The sequence below is a fragment of the Chiloscyllium punctatum genome, chromosome 10 (assembly GCF_047496795.1).
Source record: "Chiloscyllium punctatum isolate Juve2018m chromosome 10, sChiPun1.3, whole genome shotgun sequence".
In the NCBI taxonomy this organism is placed as follows: Eukaryota; Metazoa; Chordata; class Chondrichthyes; order Orectolobiformes; family Hemiscylliidae; genus Chiloscyllium; species Chiloscyllium punctatum.
This window is the reverse complement of record NC_092748.1, coordinates 30,128,201-30,154,433: the sequence shown is the minus strand read 5'-3', so window position 1 is coordinate 30,154,433 and position 26,233 is coordinate 30,128,201. Positions and strand designations below refer to the sequence as shown.

Below are 26,233 nucleotides of genomic sequence, written 5' to 3'. Positions count from 1 at the left end.
TTGTACTGAAACAGAAGACAAAGATTTCACAGCATTTCCCAGCGCAACCCGATGGCTTTGCACATTTCATCAATATTCGATTATAAATTGCTAAGAGTTAGAGATTAGCCTGTATTGGAAACATGAATAAATTGCTGTCAATATTGTCATCCCAGCCAAACCGTGACGAAAGTTGGACAGCAAATAATATCAGTGAAGACAACAAGCCAGTAACAATAGATTTAATGTTGCACAATCATACACGTCCTATGACAAAAGACAAACCAACGGTGATGTTCGAGATGGAAACTATGTAGGAGAGCAATTCTCTGAAGAAGTGCATGCTCAGAGTGGCATGGTGGCTCAGTGATTAGCACTGCTGCCTCACAGGACCAAGAACCTGGGGTCAATGCCAGCTTTGGGCGAATGGTTGACATTTCATGTTCTCGCCTGGTTTGCATGTGTTTCCATCAGGTGCTCAGATTTCCTCCCACATTCCAAAGATATGCAGATTAGGTGGATTGGCTGTGCTAAATTGTCTTGTAGTACTTAAATTGCTGCAATACATTTTCTCTGTTGATAAAATTACCTTAATTACTCTGTTACTAGTTTATAAGTTATCATTTATTTTGGATATATCAAGTTTGCTTTTCATTGAGAAAAATACTTTTTTCTGCATTCAATATCATTGTCATTTCCACATGGCCCATAGGTATTGCACCTCTTTCTCCCTCTAAAGGATCCATATTGTGGGCAGCACAGTGGCTAGCACTGCTGCCTCACAGCACCAGAGACCCAGGATCAATTCCCGCCTCAGGCGACTGACTGTGTGAGTTTGCACATTCTCCCCGTGTCTGCATGGGTTTCCTCCCACAGTCCAAAGATGTGCAGGTCAGGTGAATTGGCCATGCTAAATTGCCCCTAGTGTTACGTAAGGGGTAAATGTAGGGGTATGGGTGGATTGCGCTTCAGCTGGTCGGTGTGGACTTGTTGGGCCGAAGGTCCTGTTTCCACATTGTAATCTAATCTAATATTTATCTTACTTAGCCTAATTTTTATATATTGGCAAATATTCTTACAAACCATTTTTATATTCTTGCCGATTTACTCGATATTCTACTTTTTCACTATTTATCAAGGGAATTGATTCACAAATGATTGATGTCAAATTTTGTTTTCAGTTCAAAGTATTAAGATTCAGATAGTTCTATTACAGGACGCGAGTACTGGCTAAACTAAAAGACAGAGGAGTCTATAGTGTGACAGAAGTGAAGGTTTGTCTTTCTCCCCCCCCCCCCCCCCAGCACCTTTGGAGGGGAGAGTGAGAGAATAACAGGGGCACCCCAAGATCAAGGTGCGCTGAGTGGTGGGGAACCAATGGTCTAGAAGTATTGGAGATCACTCACGCAAAGAGCTCCAGAAATGGGTTGGACCAGAAAGGACATTGCGGACATGCAGAATCACACGAGGCAGAAAACAGCAGAAGAATGTGAATGCACTGGGGAGTATGAGCAGAGGGGGAATCTTAGGCATGGATGTGATGATGATATAATTCCAGCAGCTGACAGGATCAGTTGGTGTATTCTGAACATAAACCTTTCATATGGCGTAACTGAGTTTGTGACAGTCAGTGGTGGAAGCAGTAAGTTGTGTCTGGATTGGGTAGGGGGAGGTCTTAAGGATGCAGAATCATGAGTAGAGACAGCTCAGGAATTATTCCATGATACACTATATAAAAATCACACCTACACTATAAAAATTTTAACAATGAAATAGAAGGATTGACTCTTTAGAACTCACTGCTGCAGAAGGATGTGGAGGCCAAGCCATTGAGAGCATCTGAGACAGAGAAAGATAGGTTCTTGACTCGCAGATCAAGGGTTACCAGGAGAAGGCAGGAAAACAGTTGAGAAACACATCAGCCATGGTCAAGTGGCAGCGTAGGTTCGATGGATTGAATGGCCTCATTCTGCTCTTTTATTTTATGATCTTATGACTCCTCAGCTTAAAGTGTTTTCATGAACACTCATCTGTATAAAGGCTAGGTACCACATTGAGACTATATATCAACTTTAAGGTGATGCCACAGATATTAAGGCTCCATGATACTTTGCTTCCTCACAAATGCCCTCACTGTGCCACAAGCTGCCTTGAGCCCCACATACTAGAGTATTCCTCCCACCATTACTAGCCCTTTTTTCCCATTACTTTTCGTTATTGTGCGACAATGGACTGTGGTCAAAATTATTTAAAAATATTAGAGTGACTTAGTTGGTTCAGATATTGCATTGCTTGCACATTTTAGATGTTTTACTCTGAAATGATTGAATATGAAATTTGAGTAAATGAAACACCAACTGGGGGAAATAAAAAGATGGAAAATTCAGGAATAGATAGAATGTTAACTGCATAGTAACATTCTGTGTAATGTTTCAAGCAAAACAAATGCACTTTCAAGCTAAATTAATGTTATAACTTGACGCAATCCAATTGATTGGACTGATCCAATTCCAGTCAATACCTTAGGTTTAACATGTCGCAAAGGCAACTTTGTTCTGGTTGAAATGAGATATTATATAGAAGTTGATACAATCCCACAGGAGCTTATATTACAGAACTATTAATTCAGATGATTGGACTACTGAGAAAAAAGCACAAGTTGAAATCCCACCACAGTAGCCAGGGATTTGAAATCCAATTAATGAAATAAAACTGGAACAAAAATCTAGTATCAGTCCTGTTGTTCAACTATGATTGTTATAAAAACACAATTGATTCACTCATGTATTTTCAGGAAAATCTTTTGTCCTTACCTCATCTGGGCAAACTGTGCCTTCAGTTATACAGTAATGTGGCTAATTCACAACTGACCTCTGAAATGTCCAATAAGTCATTCCGTTGTATTCAACATGATGGCTCATCACTACTTCCTCAACGGAACTAGGCATGGGCAATAAATACCCTTACCAGAAAAACCCACATCTCCCAAGTGGATAAAATAATCTATTACCATTCTTTTCAACACTTGCAACACTCAATTTAACACTCAACATCTCATGCTTCCGAAGGAAACAATATAGAAAGCAATGTTCTTAAAACTATTTACTCACAGTTTTGATGGCTTGAGGTATCCTCTTCCAGAGGTACCGTGCAGTATTCCTGCAATAATTAATGGAAATATTTCTTTAATGACTGAAATTCTTATATCCAAAGATTATCTAATTATCTAAATAAAGGCGTAGTTATTTCATTTCGGTTTAAGAGCCATTTCAGATTCAGAAGCAAAATGAGATTAGCAGCAGGAAACAAAAACTGAAGACTACGTATGCATTGTGAATCATGTAGTTCTGCTCTGAGCCCAAGACCACTATAAAGTGGTTTTACAAAGTCATATAGCTGCTTTTAAATGGACTCATTCAAGCAAACAGATGAAATTTCTGGACAAAGAGCTGGAATTCATGTATCAGTGGTGAAAAGTCAATGAGTAACATAGCCTTGCAGATTTCATTTTTAGAGAATTTCCAAGAGTATAAAATTACTTTGAATTCACAGAAAGCAACCATATTCTCTAAAAATATTGAAGCACATCAAGTATATGGTCAGATTGGCAAATATTGGGCTATTACCCTTGGAGAATGTAAACGAGACTGGATAGGTGGAGAGGGGTCTGGACTGAGTAGATAAGGAGAAACCGCTCCCACTGGTGTAAGGGTCAACAGCAATGGAACACTTTTTAAATGACAAAAGCAACAAGAGAAAAATCTTTTTCACATAATGGCCCTTTAGAACCAGGAATACAGTACCTTGAGAGTTTGAAGATGACACATTCAACTGAGGCGTTCAAAAGAAAGCTCACTTTCTGAAGGAAAAGCACCTACAGGGCTCCATAGAAGGGGCAAGCGAGTGGGACCAATTGAATTACCCGTGCAGACATTTCGTTCCTCATTTCTTTTGATCCAGTCTGTCACAAAAATGCACAGAACCCATTGGGGAATGAGATGGTGTGCAGTAGAGCTGGGAGAAAGAGTCAAAAAATGCCTCCTTTTGTATTGTGAACTGCCATGTAGCAAGCTACAAAGTCCAGTCTGAATGTTTAAGTGAGGAAGTAGATGAATAGGTGACCGGTTGACTGAGCGAGGCCAGTGCAGCCACAGGAGTGGATTAGGCTGAGAAGACTGGCTTAAATGGGAAATGGGGCATTAACGGTGGCTGTGTAAGTGAGGTTGTGCAGACCAGCAGCTGCAGAAAGAGTGTCAAGAATGAACAGCCAAAGGCTAGACAAACAAAAATCTGGAATGCAGAACAAATTGAATTGGGTGAAACATTTCTTGAGGCAAACACAGCAGCAAAAGGGTTTGGAGGCAGATGCAGATTATGCTCGAATGATACAAAAGAAATATTCACAGACAGCCTCACATGTGATCAATACTTGGAGAAGCGAGGCCACTTAAAATAGTAAGGTTAAGTGAATATAGGCTGTGAAGTTTACATGAAAGAGGGGTAAAGTAGTAGGGCAGACAGCAAAGAGAAAATGGCAAACTGAGAATGGTGCTTAAAATCACCAAACTTCAGAGGTTGAGGGTGGGAGAAACGAAGATAACTTGTTGAGTCAACAGAGATGGCACCTAGCCAAGATTTCAAAACCCTTGAAAGCTGAGTTAGTTGCAGATCTGAATTTCACCTTTCTGTATTAGAATCAACATTATCCCTTTATATTCAGCAGACCAACAAGGTAACAGAGTGTTCTAAACCAATAGCAGAATATGTTTACAGTGCAGACGGAACTGATCCAAACCATAGTATCTATGCAAGCATTCAGCAAGACAACTCACTTGCCTTTACCCCTGACCTTCCCCCACAACCCTACCAATGTGTTTTCATATTCAGATGGTTTATATAATTAATCACTATTTCAAGGTAAGTTCCAAGCAGTTTCATGTTATAAATGGAGTTTATGCGGTATAACATTTCAGTGGCCTTAATTGTGGCCAATCAGGAGAGAGGCCTCCTGGGGATATTTAAAGTGTACTTTTCAATTAATTGAAGTGTGAACACAACTTATGGTGACAGATAAAATATTAAAATGCAGATGTTTTCTGTTTCTATGGGGGTGTATGTGCAAATTTCCCCAAAGCTTCAGATGAAGAATAGATTTCCCAAAAGCTTCATCTGTAAATATTTACTTGTGCAGACTTTTCTGCACCAACAAAGCATTATTTTCCAGAACACACAAATGAACCTAAGTCAAAGGTTCCACCTAGTTCCCTCTGTCCCGAGGCACCCCATTAGGATTCAGACTGAGGACAGTTTTACTGAATGTCCATATTCTAAAATACAAGAGAACAATAGATATATTTCTCCATTTGGCATTTCAGCATAGTTTTATTTTGCTGGCAGTTATTTAATGTGGACATAACCTCATCACAAATTAGTGAACTGTAAAATGGAAACAGTCCATCAAAACATAGGCAAGAGGGGTTACTGATGGAGTTTCACGACTTATTATCTTTTGAAGAGATCAAAGTTACCTTAGGGGTTTCCAGACTTATCTATGCCAGTTCGCAATTCTATAGTCTTTTTAAACATTGTACAATTGTGGAACATTTTTGAAAACCTACCGCTTGAAAAATGGTATTGCAAGAACCAATATTATTATTATTGCTATCAAAAATTATCATGCCTTTTGGCCAGGTTTTATAATGGAAGCCTGGAACAGGTTCAACATCAAATCATTACCTAACAGACACAAAATATAAACGAATCTTAAATGCAGTTGGCTAATCTTGACGGGTCAGGGAAGGAATAAAAAAAAACAGAAAGGAGTACATCTTGGTCAGGATTAAGGAAATAATATGGGGAAGAAATTTACTGTTCCAAAAAATTGAGCTTAATCTTGCATAAGTGCACTTGGGACTATTTGTCTAATTTGATTAAAAAGAATATGTAGCACAGCCACTGAAAGATTCCTCCAATGTAATACTTTAGAAGAGAAAGGGTTAAAAGTCAAAATCTCTGGCTATATAGGATAGTACCACTCGCCGTCAGAAAATTTTAATAGAAGTCCCACTCTCCCAAATGATCAGCACTATCAATAACAGCCAGCTGAATTACATAATGATTTTGCTCTTAAAATGTTAATGGGTTTTTTTTGTAGCCAGGAATACCAAAGAAGTGTACAGAGAACAGAACACTATATCTGAATGTTTTAATAAGTTAAACCAAGGGGATCTCTGATAATATCTAACCAATTGCATAATGGACAATTGCAGTTGCCTATACACTTTTGGCCTACAAACAGCAACATCTTCACCGTCTCCTTGAAATAATAATTAACAAGATTACGTTATGAAGGTGTAGAAGTGTACTGTACCTTTGAGAGAGTGAAGGACTTGGCAAGCACACCAAGTGCTGGAGACTTTACAATGTAACATTTGGTTCAGAACAGATAGCACTGCTGAGTTGCTATGAGACAAAAAAAAATTTGAATTCAGCCAATCAGTTTAAATTATACCCCCCCAAAAAAACCCAGATTCTAATCAAGTTTGAATTTAGTATATTGACAATCTTAAAAGCTAATGATTCAATCCGATACTTTGGGGGTATAAGACCGGGGAAAACGGAACAGTTGAGAGGAGAACCGCCAAGCCACCAGCATGTAAAAAGACTGCTTAAAATATAGCTCTCTTAAAGGTACCTTTATCAATCAGTAACCCGTGAAGCAGAATACCCAAGAAGAAAAGACAGGAATACAGAGAAGAACTGAAAGCTGCCTGGTTTTGAGATAAGCACCTGTTGTTTAAATCTTAATCGGGATTTTTATCAGACCAGTATTGTAGAGGGGCAACTAAAAGATATGTTACAGGAAGGAGTTGTAAATAGTTGTTAGTTAATTATTCTCTGTTATACTTGAAGAAATAAAGTTGTTAATTTTTACTTCAAATAGTTCTTGGACTCTCGAATTTTCACAGGTTACTACACAGGATAAATCTTTTCTGTTGCTGGGTTAAATTAAGCATGGGGGTTTACACCGTGTCGTAACAGTTAGCTTTTGACATATAACTACAACTATAAACAAACTTTGCAAATCACATGCTGGACTCGCAAGTCATTCACTTTATATCCAACACCAATAATTACTGCTATCATCAGCAATTAAAAAGACTGAAAAATTGAGCATTGGAAACACCAATACTGAAAATCAAGTGCAATTGCTCTCCTTATTATGAAGTCAGGAGCTAAAATTTGACATACCTGAAAATTCCAATCTGGCTTTTGGCACTGGACACCAATTACAAACATGCAGGGCTGACTATCAATTCTATATACTTTCAAAATTGTGTAAGTTCAAAATCCAAACAATAATATTCTTGGAATTTTGTGGTGCCAGGGTGCTAACTATTATTGATGCAGTTCTAATTTTACCTTTATACATCTCTTAATACAATTACTAGCCTTGGAATGGATCACAATTGTGTCATTAGGCACAATAATGTCTGCTGACATTAGGCATCAACAAAATCCTGCAGCTAAAGAAATGAAAGTTTGCAAGCTTGGGTGGAGAACCTATGTGTATTTGTTATAATAACTTTAATATAGTAAAATCTGGCACACAGAAAAAAATTGAAATCCAAAATATTAGGATAGCTGAGCCAATGGGTAATAAGAGCAGTTTTAAAGCAGAACAATTACTGCAGTCTAAGAGATGGCTCATTATCACTTTCTCAAAGGTTATTGGGAATGGGCAACAAATGCTGGCCTAACCAGTGACACTCACATCCCAAGAGATTTTATTTTTAAATGGCACTAGATTTATTTCTAGTATCAGCATGAACATGGTACAGAGAAACATTCCACTAAGAATCATAAATGTTAATGATGATCGTTATGCTGTTCCCACCTCAAACAGTCACAACTAAATGACCTGTTAACCATCAGCACTTTTGGTTTTGTTTGCGGATAATATCGTCGTGCCATATAACACTAGATATAAGGACTGATTGGTGAATTACACACACCAAATTTAAAAAGAGGAAGTTTACAATTCCCAGTTAAATACAATGTGCTATTAGACACAACACAAAATCTTTTCACTATTCACCATATTTTATTGAAACCTTAATGGCACCAAATATTGCTCAAGCATTTACTCCCAGTGGATATATATAAATAAATTATACAGATTTGCCATGTTATTACCTCTTCACTCCATACTCACATATCATTGTGTAGGAGATATAAAGCAAGTAGTTGACCATAAACTTGCGGTGTTGCTATCCCACCAGGAGCCTGCAAATTCAAGATAGAATGCATGTTAGGACAACACAGAAGTTTTAAAATCTAATACGGAATTGCTAATTATAATGAAGCTCACCAGCTCAGAGGTGCTGCAGTTTGTGTTGTCAAGGCTGATCAAGTCAATCATTCTTCTAACTCAATTTTCCTGACACTCTAGTTAAACAATACTTTGCCAAATATGCAAGGCAAATAAAAATTACTTATCTACAAACACATTTTATACTGTATTTGCTCCTTCCTTAATGATTTAGTGATTAAATCTCATTTTAAGTTGGACACTAGATTGATAAAAGCTATTATTATAATAGCCTCTGGAGACAACAGCAAATAGCACCCTACATCTACAAACAAACTTCTGCTCTTCGTAACTCAAAGTAACCTCCAGCAAAACCACCAGGTCGCAGATTCTCACACTGCCCATGCAATTTTCAGTTTGCTGACCCTGAACCTTATCCTAACATTCGGACAGACTTGCAGTCTAAAAGGAAGCTTAAAGCAAGAATACTTAGTATCAGTATCTGCACTAGAAAGGAAATGAAAATGAGGTAATGACCACGTCAAGTTACAACATAGAACTATATTAATTCCAATAAGTGGAAGCAGCATGCTATACGGAGAGCCAAGTGAGGCCACAATGGATCATGTCTGAGCTCTGTAACACTGCCATGCTTAGTCATGAATAGTGGTGGACAATTTAATAATAAAAGGGGAAAGCATCCCTAACCTCAATGATGGAACTCAGCAAGTGAGCACAAAACACTGAAGCATGGTTTGCAGCTGTAAGAAGTCCCAAATAGATGTTCTATTTTGGTGTCATGAGATGAAGAAAATGACAAAGCACTGGATGGTGTAAACATTATGGCCCAACACAGTTGGCTGTAGTGAAGATAGCACAAGTGATATCTCAAGCCACACAAATCCAGTACATCTACAATACTGACATCTGTTCGACAATGTGGCAAATCGCACTAATATTTGCTTAATCAGCCTATACTCTATCAACAGCACAACTTTAATCTTCGCAGTTCCAATTTGAAAAAAAAACCCTAACTTTGTAGGTCGCTGGCAGCTTTATTATCTCATATTTACAAGGGATATATTTAAAGATAATGAGGGCAGTTTAAAACGTTTGAGCCATGACTGCAGCACAGGAGGCCATCTTTCAGCCTGTTATGCCTAGCTCTCTTTAAACAGTGTGCCACTGTCACTTCAGTGCTATTTCCCTACAGCACTGCAAATAATTTCCATTTCAAATAATGAGCTAATTCTTTTTCAATGCCTGACAGAATCACCCTCCATAGCTGTTTTTACCAATTGTCTTAAGATCTGTGTCCTGTGGTTCCCGATCTTTCTGATGGGGCTTCTACCCAGTCCCCTCATGATTTTCAATATGTCATTTCACCCTTATCTTCTAGATGGAGAACAATTCCAAAACCCCAAACTCTCCACGTAACTGAAGTTCTTCATTCCTGGAACCATTGTCATGAATATCCTCTCTAATTCTTCACCTCCTCCGAGAATATACAGTTCAGAACAATCCATAACACTCCTGTTGAGGTTAAACCAGTGTCTCATACATGACTGTTACTTTTGAACTATTTCCCTACTTTAAAGAAGTCCACAGACCTGCATGCTTTATTAAAATGTGTGAAGTGGCAAAAGATGGAGGAGGCACAAAACAAGTATTTTACATCAGTGTTTACTGTAGAGAAGGACAAGGAAAATATGGAATGTGGGGAAATAGATGGTGACATCGTGAAAAATGTCCATATTACAGAAGTGGCGGCGTTGGATTTCTTGAAACGCACAAAAGTGGATAAATCCCCAGAACCTGATCAGGTGCATCCTAGAACTCTGTGGAAAGCTCGGGAAGTGATTGCTGGGCCTCTTGCTGAGATACTTGTATCATCGATAGTTACAGGTGAGGCGCCGGAAGACTGGCAGTTGGCTAACATGCTGCCTATATTTAAGCAAGGTGGTAAGGACAAGTCAGGGAACTACAGACCGGTGAGCCTGACATCAGTGGTGGGCAAGTTGTTGGAGGGAATCCTGAGGGACAGGATTCACATGTATTTGGAAAAGCAAGGACTGATTAGGGAAAGTCAGCACAGCTTTGTGCGTGGGAAATCATGTCTCATGAATTCGATTGTGTTTTTCTGAATATCAAAGAGGATTGATGTGGGCAGAGCGGCAGACATGATCCATATGGAGTTCAGTAAGGCTTTCGACAAGGTTCCTCACAGGAGACTGATCAGCCAGGTTAGGTCTCATGGAATACAGGAGAACTAGCCATTTGGATACAGAACTGGCTCAAAGGTAGATGACAGAGGATGGTGGCCCAGGGTTGCTTTCCAGACTGGGTCTGGGTCTGACTGTGGTGTTCCACAATGATCAGTACTGGGTCCAGCAATTTTTGTCATTTATATAAATGATTTTGATGTTCACATAGGAGATACAGTAAGTTTGCAGATGACACCAAAATTGGAGGTGTAGTGAACAGCGAAGGTCACCTCAGATGGGCTAAGGAATGGCAGATGGAGTTTAATTTATAAATGTGAGGTGCTGCATTTTGGAAAAGCATATCAGACCAGGACTTATACTCTTAATGGTAAGGCCGAGTGTTGCTGAACAAAGAGACCTTGGAGTGCAGGTTCATAGTTCCTTGAAAGTATTTGCACGTAGATAGGATACTAAAGGCGGCGTTTTGTATGCTTTCCTTTATTGAGTATAGGAGTTGGGAGGTCATGTTGCGGCTGTACAGGATATTGGTTAGTCCACTTTTGGAATATTGCGTGCAATTCTGATCTCCTTCCTATTGGAAAGATGTTGTGAAACTTGGAAGGGTTCAGAAAAGATTTACAAGGATGTTGCCAGGGTTGGAGGATTTGAGCTCGAGAGGCGCTAGATAGGCTGGAGCTGTTTTCCCTGGAGCATCGGAGGCCGAGGGCTGACCTTAAGGTTTATAAAATCATGAGGGGCATGGATAGGATAAATAGACAAAGTCTCTTCCCTGGGGTGGGGGAGTCCAGAACTAGAGGGCATAGGTTTAGGGTGAGAGGGGAAAGATTTAAAAGGGACCTATGGGGCAATGTTTCCATGCAGAGGGTAGTGCATGTATGAAATGAGCTGCCAGAGGAACTTGAGGAGGCTGGTACAATTACAGCATTTTAAAGGCATTTGGATGGGTATATGAATAGGAAGGGTTTAAGAGGGTTATGGTCCAGGTACTACCAAATGGGACTAGATTAGGTTAGGATACCTGGTCAGCATGGGTAAGTTGGACCGAAGGGTCTGTTGCCGTGCTGTACATCTCTATGACTCTATAAATGCCCTTTCAGCTATCCTGCCATTATAATGATTTGCGAATATATGCCTAAGTGCATCTGCTCCTGTAACAGATTTAGAATTTTACATTCCCTTTTCACATTCTTCCTGCCATTCTTCATACTTCTCTTGGTTAAATTTCATCTTCCACATGTCCACCTATTCCAAACTGCTTGCAATCAATTGAAATTCCCAGATTTCATGTCTTGACTGTGCTCTATACAGCAAAGTCTATATTTGAGCAAGAGCATGGTCCAACAGCGACCTCTGGGGAACTGTACTACAAGTACACAAATCAAATCCAGCCTAATCTTTCAGAAAACAAAACTGGAATGCAGTTATTCAAATCCAGTACTTTATTCCAGTAAAGTGGGACACAAGAAAACCATCTGGTATAACTGTAAAGCACCTTAGGCTAATAACCGCAGCACTGATCTAATTCGTTGTCAGCAATCTTGTAAATGTAGTTGGTGCACAACTTGGTGACAGTTTTGTATGTGTGTGTATGAGAGTTGAATATGAAATCTTGCTGGGCCCCCCAAGTTTAGGATCATTGTGGAGGTGTGTCGCCTATCCTTACTGACTGTTGTCTGCTGGTCAAGAAGTCGAGATTCCAGTTACAGGGAGGAGTAGAGACCCAAGTCTGGAGTTCGGAGAGAACATTCCCTATATCCCTATTAAGTAGTTTCCCTATTTCAAGGCAAACTACTTAAAACGAGAAAAGATCAATGAAAAAACATTTGGTTTTCAGACTATGGTGATTGCCCTGAGTTTCTAAGAAAAAAATCAACTTCCTCAGAGCTCTTTTTGACTATTTTAATTGAAGTAGTTTGATTCTCTTGGATAGATGAGCTGTATAACTTCCCTTCCATGAAAGGTACAGTAATAACCATCTTAAATAGCGGTATGTCAATAAATAAGCCTTTTTAATTCTGCACCGAACCATAGTTCAGGACGGGACATGTCTAAGAATGAAAATTCTTAGACATATCCCATCTTAGACATGCCTGGGATCCATCAAACCTGCCTCTTTCCACAAAAGTACATTCCTCCAAAGAGGAGGCTCCTTCATTTGTATGTTCTTTACATTCCACGCTTTCAGATCGTCGCTTAAGGGTGATCTGTACATCAATGGTGTTGCATAAAATTTATTCTGGTCAGAGAATCAACAGTCCCACAGTCTTCAGTAATCATTCCAATGCCATGTGAAAAACTAAGCTCAGATGCAGTCTTAGTTTTCACTTATTAAAATGCAGCCTATCAACAGGATCGAGAGAAATGGGGCACTGTTAGTGATTGAGACTAAATACACACGACAGAAGAGGATGTGCACTTATCGTTGGATTGCATTGTGGGATCTCTCATTGTGGAATAGGCTCAACATTTTGGATGATGTAATTTTGAATTTTACACTTTAATAATGAGGCCCTAAACCCAATTTGCAGTTTCTATTAAAAACAAAATGTCTTACAGTTTCAGTAAACAACTTCATTGACTTCAGTTTGTGCCCATCATATTTTTGATAACATTTCTGCTGACTTAGCGCTGTAAAATTACTTGTGTTTCAACATGCTTCATAATGTATGGCAATACTAATTCGCAAAACTATTCAGTAATCATTTCAAGCTTCAGTACAAGGAACATGAGAGATTTCTGTTGACAGACTCCAAGCGCTGCAACATTATGATCATATACATGGCCAGCTCTCTTAGGGATGAGAGAAAAGAAGGAAAATCTTAAACATAATTTTCTATCTAGGGAATAAGCTGGCATATTTCATTACCCCAAATAATTTCTAGGATATTTTATCAATAAATTAGAGTCAATATTGCTGTAAGTCAATTAAGACTGCAAGACAGCATGAATTGGAAAAAAAAGCCATTTAATTTGCTCGTTCACAATGTGCAATGTATTCGAACATTTCCTTTATCTCACTTGTTTAATTTGATGTGCCACTGTTGCTTTTTAATGAGAGGAAGCAAAATTCCACAACATGCATCTATCCCTTCACTGGCTGTGGTACTAGAGAACTGGCCAACAGTAAATGTCTCAACTCTGTTCAAGAAATTGAGATATAAACCAGGAACTACAGGCCAATCACTGTTGTCGATGATATAGAAAAGATTACATACCGTAATCAAGAAATAAAATGACTAACAATTAACAAAGGTATTTGGCAACATGAATCATGAAGAGGGTTGAAGTAGTTAGGGTTGTGCGCAAAAGCTCTCAGCAGGGATTTAATAAAGTACCACATTATAAACTTGAATAAATTTCAGGTCCAAGGATTTGAGGAGCAATAGCAGTGTAGATATGAAATTGGCCAAAAGACAAAAGGTGTGTGACAACCTATATTGTACCACTACGGATCAATATTAAGGAGCACTGTTCTTTTTGGTATTATTTATATCCTGAACTGGAGTACGGGAGTGGAAAAGTTAATCTCAGAGTTTAGAGATTACACAAGTCTTGGAAATACAGGAAGCAATGAAAATAATATCAGCAGGTGGACATATATTATCAAAATGCAGAGACTGTGGCAAATGAAATTTAGTGCAGGAATTTGTGAAGTGATAAACCCAAGATGGAAAAAGAGATAAAACAAATTATACTGTACAATTTTAAAATGTACAAGAGACACCAGAGATTTTCAAGACAAAAATCAAGATGATGGATATTACTGGCCCCTTGAATCTGTAGGTAAAAAGCAAGGAGGTTTTGCCAAATCTTTTAAAAATGTTAGTTAGGCCTCAGAGTAATACATTGAATTCTGGGCACCACACTTATGGAAGGATGTCAAGGTATTTGAGAAGGTATAGACGATTTACCAGGACTATACAAATACTTCAGTTTTGTTGAGATGAGAAAACTGGAGTTGTTATCCTTAAAAAAATGATTAAGGGGGAGATTTAATAGAAATTCAAAAAACTGAAGGATTTGCTGAAGCAGTAAGGAGAAATGGCACTGACAGGATAGCTGATGTGCAAAGGATACAAGCAAAAAGTGTAGAAATTAGGCAGAGATGTGATGCAACTCTCAGCAAAACTCAAGGCAGAAACAGAAACTGCAAAATATCAAACTGATGCACTGCATCAAGTAAAGGAAGAACAACTTTTATGCAGGGAGACAGGGCAGACATGGATTAAGGGGGGGCAGGCAGCAAAATTCACGAGAAAAGTTTCCAGGCATTACGATGGAACAGCAAGTAGGAGAAAACAACAGACAATGTAAAAGACTGTAGAACCAGTAGATGCAGATAGAGACTGATTGGATTACACTCCCACCTCACCCCACCTTAACAACTTTTGTATCTATTCTATCATTCTCCCAAAGGCTGGTGCAGCAAGGTAAGAAACCTGTCCAGCACAACCAATTTTCCTGCTTGCTGCTGCTGCTCCAACACATTCCTCTGACATTCTTTAAAGTTTTCACCAATATTTAAAAAATGCAATCAGATTAGGGTGAGGAACTCTTTTATCCATGTATCTCATTTGTCACTTGGAATTTTTTCATTTTGTCAAACACTATTAATTCAGCTTTTAGTTCCTTCAATATTCAACTTTTTTTTAAGAAATACAAACTAAAGTGAAGACAAAGTCAGTTTAAGAACAGAAGAAATAGGAGTAGATTACTTACACTCTCAAGCCTACTCTGCTATTCAGTAGGATCTTGATTGGTGTCCTACCTCAATGTTAGTTTGTCCCACTGCCCATATCCCTTAATCACCAAAATTAAGTCACCGGTACCTCCACATCACAATCTAGGACAAGTGGTGGACCAAGGCACTCTTGTTCTTTCAAACAGTTTGAATTTTTAAAAATTCTCTCTGCCAGAGGATTGTGGAAGCTCCATCATTAAATATAGACATAACTGCTATAAACTGTTAATCTTAATATCCTTTTCATAAAACTATGACCATATTATGATTTCAGAAAATTGAGACTCTCAAGAGTAGATTCCAGTGTTTTCAATCACTGATGCTAGGTTAACTGGACTCGCCACATAAACACAAAGACTAGGGATACTGTGGTGAGCAACGTACCTCCTGACTCACCAAAGCCCGTCCATCATATACAAGGCACAAGTCAGGAGTGTGACAGAATACTCCTCACTTGCCTGCTTGAATGTATCTCCAACAACACAAGAAGCTTGACACCATCCACAACAATGCAGCCCATTTGACTGGCACCACATGCACAAGCATCCACTCACTCCATCATCAATGCTCATTAGCAGTGTGTACTGTATACAAGATGCACTGCATAAATTCACCAAAGATCCTTAGGGAGCACCTTTCAAACCTGCAACCACTTTCTTCTAGAAGGGCAAGGATGCATGGAAACACCACCACTGCAAGTACCCCTCCAAGCCTCTCACCACCCTGACTTGGAAATATATCACTGTTCCTGGCTCAAAATCCTAGAAATCCCTCCCTGAGGGTATTGCAGGATAACCTACAGCATAGACTGTAGTTCAAAACAACAGCTCATCACCACTTTTTCAAGGGCAACTAGGAACGGGCAATAAAATACTGGCCAGTGTTACCCACTTCCTCAAAGTGAATTTTCAAAAAAAATGCTTCTCACTTTTTCTTTTTCCCTTTTCTGAACAGCAGTTACATTTGCTAACTTCAACCTATTTCGACTATTCGAGAAGTTAAGTAATTTTTAACAAGAACTTAGTATTTATGGAATACAATAAGTCACAACAGACATGTAATCAATGCACTTTCACTCTGACCAACTTGAAATCAAAATATATTTTCAACAAGCTGTTTTAGTATAAAGTTTATGTCTAATTTTGACAAAAATTGAAAGGCATTTAAAACTGTTTAATAACAATTCACCTGCTATAGCCTAAGAAATGAGGGATGTTCGACATACCTAAAATCATTAAATTTTTTCTCCACTTAATTTTGATTTTTCTCATACGATCACTCTAAGCTCCATTGCATGCTCTCTCTCTCCAGTCTCTCTTTACCTAATCTGTTGCTCCAGCAATCTAAAAACTTATTGCGAGATAGTTCGTGCCTCTATTTCCACATCAGTTCAAGTCCTTTGAAAAAGTTTCTTCACGCCTGGCTCAGAGTCCCTCAAACCCCCAGCCTGTCAGTGTTTGATCAATATAACTCAGAGCGTCGCCACTCTACTCACGAGTACACACAATTATATAGTGCCCTTAACACAGAATGTAGACGTTCTATAGCTCCAATATCTCTCTGAAAATTGAGGCAGCTCAAATGAGCAGTGGACTTCCAGACTTGTCTATCCAGAACTTGAAATTGGCTCCGTGCAACAGACCGTCCACCAGGATATGGTACCTCTCAATGAACCATCTCTGGAAAATGCCCTCCACTCAGCACTTCAGACTAGCACTCCCTGTTTGCACTTTCTACTTCCACCACCTTGGTTCACCGCTTGGATATGACCTGGCATAGCATTTTACCCTCAGGTGACAAAGATACCCAGTGGTGGGCCATCCACAAAGAGGGCTTTCCCTTTTTTACTGGGGATGACAGCTGGAGAATGCTGCATGCAGCAGCCGCAAATAATCACCATTTAAGCACGTACACTGGGTGCCAGGGCAGGCAGATAGTTAGTGCCTCTATTTCCACATGTCCGTTCAAGTCTTTTGGCCTGGATGAATGGGGGACCCTCCAGTACCCCAGTGACAATGTCCCTAAACCTGGATCGGGAGGCCTGGGCTCAAGTTCCACCTGCGCCTGTGTAATAACATCATTGATGACAATATAAGTGAGAGCGTATTTGATATTTTCAACGCTTTTTGGTTGCAGCCTCATCTCATTTTTAAAAAGGGGCAACCCTTAAGTGTCTGGTGGCACTTCATCCCCACGCTCCTCATCCAAGGAGAGGCAGGTAGATCAGAAGGCCTCCTTAAAGGTCTGCTCCCCGCTCTCACTGAAGGGAACATTAATCGGCCCATTAAGAAGGTAGATCGACCCGATAGTCTGCCCCCTCTTTCGCTGCTATGCGCACACTCAGGTGTCCGTGAAGAGAGAGCAGCGGCATCCATTGGCACAGTACAGGCATGGAGAGACTGGTGGGCATGTTAGGGATGGAGTGCTTCAACACCACAGATACTGTTATTTTGATTTGGTAAGTCTCTGTTAGTCTTGATTTGTGGTTTTGTCAAAGGGCCTTTCCCTCCAACCCCCTCCACACACACAGTGCCAGCTTCTCTCTCTGCCCCCCCCCACACACACACACACACACACACACACACACACACAGCTTTCCCACCCTCTGTCCCCCCTCCACACACTGCATGCCCTTCTCTGTTCCCCCCCTTACACAGTGCCCGCCCTTCTCTGTTCCCCCCCTTACACAGTGCCCGCCCTTCTCTGTCCCCCACCCTCTCACACACAGTGCCGGCCCCTCTGTTAGTTCCCCCCCCTCACAGACACGGTGCCGGCCCCTCTGTTAGCCCCCCTCTCTCAGTGCCGGCCCCTCTGTCTCGCCCCCCTCCCCCACACAGTGCCTACCCCTCTCTGTCCCCGCGCCCTCTCTTCTCTCTCCCCCCCCCAAACCACACAGTGCCTACCCCTCTCTGTCCCCGCTTCTCTCTCTCACACACAGTGCCTGCCCCTCTTTCTGTCCCCACTCTCACACAGTGCCTGCCCTCTGTCCCCACATCCAGTGCCAGCCCCCTCTCTGTTTCCCCCTCCCCCCACACACACAGTGCCAGCCCCTCTCGGTGTTCCCCCCCCCCCCCCACACACAGTGCCTGCCCCTCTCTCTGTTCCCCCCCCCCCCCAAACAGTGCCTGCCCCTCTCTCTGTTTCCCCCCCCCCAAACAGTGCCTGCCCCTCTCTCTGTTCTCCCCCCAAACAGTGCCTGCCCCTCTCTCTGTTCCCCCCCCAAACAGTGCCTGCCCCTCACTGTTCCCCCCCCCCACACACTGCCTGCCCCTCTCTGTCCACCCCACACACACTGCCTGCCCCTCTCACTGTCACCCCCCCCCCCACACAAAGCCTGCCCCTCTCTCTGTCCATCCCCCCACACAGTGCCGGGCCCTCACTCTGCGCTCCCCCCCCCCCCAACCACACAGTGCCGGCCCCTCTCTACCCTCGCCCCCCACACACAGTGCCGGCCCCTCTGTTAGTCCCCCCCCCTCACAAGACACAGTGCCGGCCCCTCGGTTAGCCCCCCTCTCTCAGTGCCGGCCCCTCTGTCAGCCCCCCTCTCTCAGTGCCAGTGCCTGCCCCTCTGTCCCCCCCCCCCCCCCCCCCACACAGTGCCTACCCCTCTCTGACCCCACGCCCTCTCTTCCCCCCCCCCCCCCCCCCCAACCACACGGTGCCAGCCCCTCTCTGTGTCCCCCCCTCACACACAGTGCCTGCCCCTCTCGGCGCTCCCTTCACACACAGTGCCTGCCCCTCTCGGCCCCCCCCCCACACACAGTGCCTGCCCCTCTCTCTGTTCTCCCCCCCCCCCACACAGTGCCTGCCCCTCTCTCTGTTCTCCCCCCCCCCCCCACACAGTGCCTGCCCCTCTCTCTGTTCTCCCCCCCCCCCCCCCACACAGTGCCTGCCCCTCTCTCTGTTCTCCCCCCCCCCCCCACACAGTGCCGGTCCCTCTCTAACCCCCCCCCCCACACACACAGTGCCGGCCCCTCTGTTAGTCCCCCCCCCCTCACAGACACAGTGCTGGCCCTTCTGTTAGTCCCCCCCACCTCTCAGAGACAGTGCCGGCCCCTCTGTTAGCCCCCCTCTCTCAGTGCCTGCCCCTCTGTCTTGCACCCACCCCCCCACCCCCGACACAGTGCCTACCCCTCTCTGTCCCCACGCCCTCTCTTTCCGCCCCCACGACACAGTGCCAGCCCCTCTCGATGTCCTCCCCCCCCCCCCCACACACACAGTGCCTGCCCCTCTGTCCCCACCCACACACACAGTGCCTGTCCCTCTGTCCCCACCCACACAGTGCCTGCCCCTCTCTATCCCCCCCACACACAGTGCCTGCCCCTCTCTCTGTACCCCCCAAAACACAGTGCCTGCCCCCCTCTCCGTACCCCACCACACACAGTGCCTGCCCCGCCTCTCTGTACCCCCCCCACACAGTGCCTGCCCCTCTCTCTGTCCCTCCCCACACACACAAAGCCTGACCCTCTCTCTGTCCCTCCCCCCCCCCACACACACAGTGCCTGCCCCTCACTCTGTTCCCCCCCCCCCCCAAAACAGTGCTGCCCCTCACAGTTCCCCCCCCACACACACTGCCTGCCCCTCACACTGTCCCCCCCCACACACAAAGCCTGCCCTTCTCTCTGTCCCTCCCCCCACGCAGTGCCTGCCCCTCACTGTTCCCCTTCCCCTCCCCCCCACACACACAGTGCCTGCCCATCACTCTGCCCCCCCCACCCCCCGACCACACACAGTGCCTGCCCCTCTCTACCCCCTCCCCACACACAGTGCCTGCCCCTCTCTCGGTCCCCCCCCCACACAGTGCCTGTCCCTCTCTCGGTCCCACCCCCACACACACAAAGCCTGACCCTCCCTCTGTTTCCCCCCCCCACACACACAAAGCCTGACCCTCCCTCTGTTTCCCCCCCCACACACACAGTGCTTGCCCCTCTCTATCCCCCCCCACACACACAGTGCCTGCCCCTCTCTATCCCCCCCCAACACACACAGTGCCTGCCCCTCTCTATCCCCCCCCAACACACAGTGCCTGCCCCTCTCTATCCCCCCCCCCAACACACACAGTGCCTGCCCCTCTCTATCCCCCCCCAACACACACCAGTGCCTGCCCCTCTCTATCGCCCCACCAACACACACAGTGCCTGCCCCTCTCTATCCCCCCCCAACACAGTGCCTGCCCCTCTCTATCCCCCCCATAACACAGTGCCTGCCCCTTTCTCTGTCCCCCCAACACAGTGCCTGCCCCCCTCTGTCCCCCCAACACAGTGCCTGCCCCTCTCTCTGTCCCCCCCCACACAGTGCCTGCCCCTCTCTATCCCCCCCCCCACACACAGTGCCTGCCCCTTTCTCTGTCCCCCCAACACAGTGCCTGCCCCCCTCTGTCCCCCCAACACAGTGCCTGCCCCTCTCTCTGTCCCCCCAACACAGTGCCTGCCCCTCTCTACTCCCTCCCCCACACACAGTGCCTGCCCCTCTCTCGGTCCCCCCCACACAGTGCCTGTCCCTCTCTCGGTCCCACCCCCACACACACAAAGCCTGACCCTCCCTCTGTTTCTCCCCCCCACACACACAGTGCCTGCCCCTCTCTATCCCCCCCCAACACACAGTGCCTGCCCCTCTCTATCCCCCCCCCAACACACACAGTGCCTGCCCCTCTCTATCCCCCCCCCACACACACAGTGCCTGCCCCTCTCTATCCCACCCCCCCACACACAGTGCCTGCCCCTTTCTCTGTCCCCCCAACACAGTGCCTGCCCCCCTCTGTCCCCCCCACACAGTGCCTGCCCCTCTCTCTGTCCCCCCAACACGTGCCTGCCTCTCTCTGTCCCCCCAACACAGTGCCGGCCCTCTCTCTGTCCCCCCACACAGTGCCTGCCCCTCTCTCTGTCCCCCCCCACACAGTGCCTGCCCCTCTCTCTGTTCCCCCCCACACAGTGCCTGCCCTCTCTCTGTTCCCCCCCACACAGTGCCTGCCCCTCTCTCTGTTCCCCCCCACACAGTGCCTGCCCCTCTCTCTGTTCCCCCCCACACAGTGCCTGCCCCTCTCTCTGTTCCCCCCCACACAGTGCCTGCCCCTCTCTCTGTTCCCCCCCACACAGTGCCTGCCCCTCTCTCTGTTCCCCCCCACACAGTGCCTGCCCCTCTCTCTGTCTCCCCCCCCCCCCCCACACACACACTGACTGCCCCCTCTCTCTGTCCCCCCCCATACACAGTGCATTCCCCTCTCTCTGTTCTCCCCCCCCATACACAGTGCCTGCCCCTCTCTCGGTCACCCCCACACAGTGCCTGTCCCTCTCTCGGTCCCCCCCCCCCCACACACACAAAGCCTGACCCTCTCTCTGCCCCTCCCCCCCACACACACAGTGCTGCCCCTCTCTCTGCCCCCCTCCATACACAGTGCTTGCCACTCACTGTCTCCCCCCCCACACAGTGCCTGCCCCTCTCTGTCCCCTCCATACACAGTGCCTGCCCCTCACTGTCCCCCCCAACACAGTGCCTGCCCCTCCCTGTCCCCCCCCCCACACAGTGCCTGCCCCTCTCTCTGTCGCCCCCACACAGTGCCTGCCCCTCTGTCACCCCCACACAGTGCCTGCCCCTCTCTCTGTCCCTCCCCACACACACAAAGCCTGACCCTCTCTCTGTCCCTCCCCCCCCACACACACAGTGCCTGCCCTCACTCTGTTCGCCCCCCCCAAACAGTGCCTGCCCCTCACTGTTCCCCCCCCACACACACTGCCTGCCCCTCACTCTGTTCCCCCCCCAACACATAAAGCCTGCCCCTCTCTCTGTCCCTCCCCCCACGCAGTGCCTGCCCATCACTCTGCCCCCCGCCACACCCCGACCACACACAGTGCCTGCCCCTCTCTCGGTCCCCCCCCACACAGTGCCTGTCCCTCTCTCGGTCCAACCCCCACACACACAAAGCCTGACCCTCCCTCTGTTTCTCCCCCCCACACACATAGTGCCTGCCCCCTCTCTATCCCCCCCCAACACACACAGTGCCTGCCCCTCTCTTCCCCCCCCAACACACACAGTGCCTGCCCCTCTCTATCCCCCCCAACACACACAGTGCCTGCCCCTCTCTATCCCCCACCAACACACACAGTGCCTGCCCCTCTCTAACCCCCCCCAACACACACAGTGCCTGCCCCTCTCTATCCCCCCCAACACACACAGTGCCTGCCCCTCTCTATCCCCCCCAACACACACAGTGCCTGCCCCTCTCTATCCCCCCCCAACACACACAGTGCCTGCCCCTCTCTATCCCCCCCCAACACACACAGTGCCTGCCCTCTCTATCCCCCCCCAACACACACAGTGCCTGCCCATCTCTATCCCCCCCCAACACACACAGTGCCTGCCCCTCTCTACCCCCCCCAACACACACAGTGCCTGCCCCTCTCTCTGTCCCCCCCACCATACACAGTGCCTGCCCCTCCTCTCTGTCCCCTCCATACACAGTGCTTGCACCTCACTGTCCCCCCACACACAGTGCCTGCCCCCTCTGTTCCCCCCCCACACAGTGCCTGCCCCCCTCTCTGTTCCCCCCCACACAGTGCCTGTCCCCTCTCTCGGTCCCCCCCCACACAGTGCCTCCCTCTCTCGGTCCCCCCCCACACAGTGCCTGTCCCTCTCTCGGTCCCCCCCTACACAGTGCCTGCCCCTCTCTCTGTCCCCCCCACACAGTGCCTGCCCCTCTCTCTGTCCCCCCCCCCCCACACACACTGACTGCCCCTCTCTCTGTCCCCCCCACCATACACAGTGCCTGCCCCTCTCTCTGTCCCCCCCCCCATACACAGTGCCTGCCCCTCTCTCTGTCCCCCCCCCCATACACAGTGCCTGCCCCTCTCTCTGTCCCCTCCATACACAGTGCTTGCCCCTCACTGTCCCCCCACACACAGTGCCTGCCCCTCTCTCTGTCCCCCCCCCCACACACAGTGCCTGCCCCTCTCTCTGTCCCCCCCCCCCCCACAGAGTGCCTGGCCCTCTCTGTCTCCCCCCCCCCACACACAGTGCCTGTACCTCTCTCTGTCTCCCCCCCCATACACAGTGCCTGCCCCTCTCTGTCCCCCCCCCACACACAGTGCCTGCCCCACTCTCTCTGTCTCCCCCCCCACACAGTGCCTGCCCCTCTCTCGGTCCCCCCCCACACAGTGCCTGTCCCTCTCTCGGTCCCCCCCCCCACACAGTGCCTGTCCCTCTCTCGGTCCCCCCCCCACACAGTGCCTGGCCCTCTCTGGTCTCTCCCCCCCCACACACAGTGCCTGCCCCACTCTCTCTGTCTCCCCCCCCACACAGTGCCTGCCCCTCTCTCTGTCCCCCCCACACACACAGTGCCTGCCCCTCTCTCGGTCCCCCCCCACCAGTGCCTGTCCCTCTCTCGGTCCCCCCCCCACACAGTGCCTGTCCCTCTCTCTGTCCCCCCCACCATACACAGTGCCTGCCCCTCTCTCTGTTCCCCCCCCCCCCATACACAGTGCCTGCCCCTCTCTCTGTCTCCCCCCACACAGTGCCTGCCCCTCTCTCTGTCCCCCCCCACACACAGTGCCTGCCCCTCTCTGTCCCCCCCGACACACAGTGCCTGCCCCTCTCTATCCCCCCCACCGACACACAGTGCCTGCCCCTCTCTCTGTCCCCCCCACACAGTGCCTGCCCCTCTCTCTGTCCCCCCCACACAGTGCCTGCCCCTCTCTCGGTCCCCCCCCACACAGTGCCTGTCCCTCTCTCTGTCCCCCCCACACAGTGCCTGCCCCTCTCTCTGTTCCCCCCCCCCCCACAGTGCCTGCCCCTCTCTCTGTTCCCCCCCACACAGTGCCTGTCCCTCTCTCTGTTCCCCCCCACACAGTGCCTGCCCCCCTCTCTGTCTACCCCCCCCCACCCCAACACACACTGACTGCCCCCTCTCTCTGTCCCCCCCCCCCCATACACAGTGCATGCCCCTCTCTCTGTTCTCCCCCCCCATACACAGTGCCTGTCCCTCTCTCGGTCCCCCCCCCACACAGTGCCTGCCCCACTCTCTGTCATCCCCCCCCCCCCACACACACTGACTGCCCCTCTCTCTGTCCCCCCCCCATACACAGTGCCTGCCCCTCTCTCTGTCCCCTCCATACACAGTGCTTGCCCCTCACTGTCCCCTCCATACACAGTGCTTGCCCCTCACTGTCCCCCCCCCCACGCAGTGCCTGCCCCTCACTGTCCCCCCCCCACAGAGTGCCTGCCCCTCTCTGTCCCCCCCCCCCACACAGTGCCTGCCCCTCTCTGTCCCCCCCCCACACAGTGCCTGCCCCTCTCTCTGTCCCCCCCCCACACAGTGCCTGCCCCTCTCTCTGTCCCCCCCACACAGTGCCTGTCCCTCTCTCGGTCCCCCCCCACACAGTGCCTGTCCCTCTCTCTGTCCCCCCCCACACAGTGCCTGCCCCTCTCTCTGTCCCCCCCCCCCACACAGTGCCTGCCCCTCTCTCTGTCCCCCCCCCCCACACAGTGCCTGCCCCTCTCTCTGTCCCCCCCCCCACACACAGTGCCTGTCCCTCTCTCGGTCCCCCCCCCCCACACACAGTGCCTGCCCCTCTCTCTGTCCCCCCCCCACACACAGTGCCTGGCCCTCTCTGTCTCCCCCCCCCCCACACAGAGTGCCTGCCCCACTCTCTCTGTCTCCCCCCCCACACAGTGCCTGCCCCTCTCTCTGTCCGCCCCCCCCATACACAGTGCCTGCCCCTCTCTCTGTCCCCTCCATACACAGTGCTTGCTCCTCACTGTCCCCCCCACACACAGTGCCTGCCCCCCTCTCTGTTCCCCCCCCACACAGTGCCTGTCCCTCTCTCGGTCCCCCCCACACAGTGCCTGCCCCTCTCTCGGTCCCCCCCCACACAGTGCCTGCCCCTCTCTCGGTACCCCCCCCCACACAGTGCCTGCCCCTCTCTCGGTCCCCCCCCCACACAGTGCCTGCCCCTCTCTCTGTCCCCCCACACAGTGCCTGCCCCTCTCTCTGTCCCCCCCCCCCACACACACTGACTGCCCCTCTCTCTGTCCCCCCCACCATACACAGTGCCTGCCCCTCTCTCTGTCACCCCCCCCCCATACACAGTGCCTGCCCCTCTCTCTGTCCCCTCCATACACAGTGCTTGCCCCTCACTGTCCCCCACACACACAGTGCCTGCCCCCCTCTCGGTCCCCCCCCCACACAGTGCCTGCCCCCCTCTTGGTCCCCCCCCACACAGTGCCTGCCCCTCTCTCTGTCCACCCCCCCCCATACACAGTGCCTGCCCCTCTCTCTGTCCCCTCCATACACAGTGCCTGCCCCCCTCTCTGTTCCCCCCCAACACAGTGCCTGCCCCCCTCTCTGTTCCCAGCCCCCGCCAGTGCCTGCCCCCCTCTCTGTTCCCCCCCCACACAGTGCCTGTCCCTCTCTCGGTCCCCCCCCCACACAGTGCCTGTCCCTCTCTCGGTCCCCCCCCCACACAGTGCCTGTCCCTCTCTCGGTCCCCCCCCCACACAGTGCCTGTCCCTCTCTCGGTCCCCCCCCACACAGTGCCTGTCCCTCTCTCTGTCCCCCCCACCATACACAGTGCCTGCCCCTCTCTCTGTCCCCCCCCCATACACAGTGCCTGCCCCTCTCTCTGTCCCCCCCCCGCATACACAGTGCCTGCCCCTCTCTCTGTCCCCTCCATACACAGTGCTTGCCCCTCACTGTCCCCCCACACACAGTGCCTGCCCCTCTCTCTGTCCCCCCCCCCCACACACAGTGCCTGCTCCTCTCTCTGTCCCCCCCCCCCCCCCACAGAGTGCCTGGCCCTCTCTGTCCTCCCCCCCCCCACACACAGTGCCTGTACCTCTCTCTGGCTCCCCCCCCACACAGTGCCTGCCCCTCTCTCTGTCCCCCCCCCCATACACAGTGCCTGCCCCTCTCTCTGTCCCCCCCCCACACACAATGCCTGCCCCACTCTCTCTGTCTCCCCCCCCCACACAGTGCCTGCCCCTCTC

At 48.4% G+C, this 26,233-nt stretch overlaps 1 protein-coding gene across 1 annotated transcript in view; it reads right to left on the bottom strand.

Annotated features, from left to right (window-relative positions):
• cops8 (COP9 signalosome subunit 8) overlaps positions 1–26,233 on the bottom strand; it is a 58,619-nt gene that overhangs the window by 15,042 nt on the left and 17,344 nt on the right. Inside the window, exons 2-3 of the mRNA XM_072578753.1 lie at positions 8,195–8,265; positions 3,090–3,138 (exon numbers count right to left, since the gene is read on the bottom strand). Coding sequence (XP_072434854.1) covers positions 3,090–3,138; positions 8,195–8,265 — 120 coding nt within the window. The remainder of the gene's footprint in view (positions 1–3,089; positions 3,139–8,194; positions 8,266–26,233) is intronic.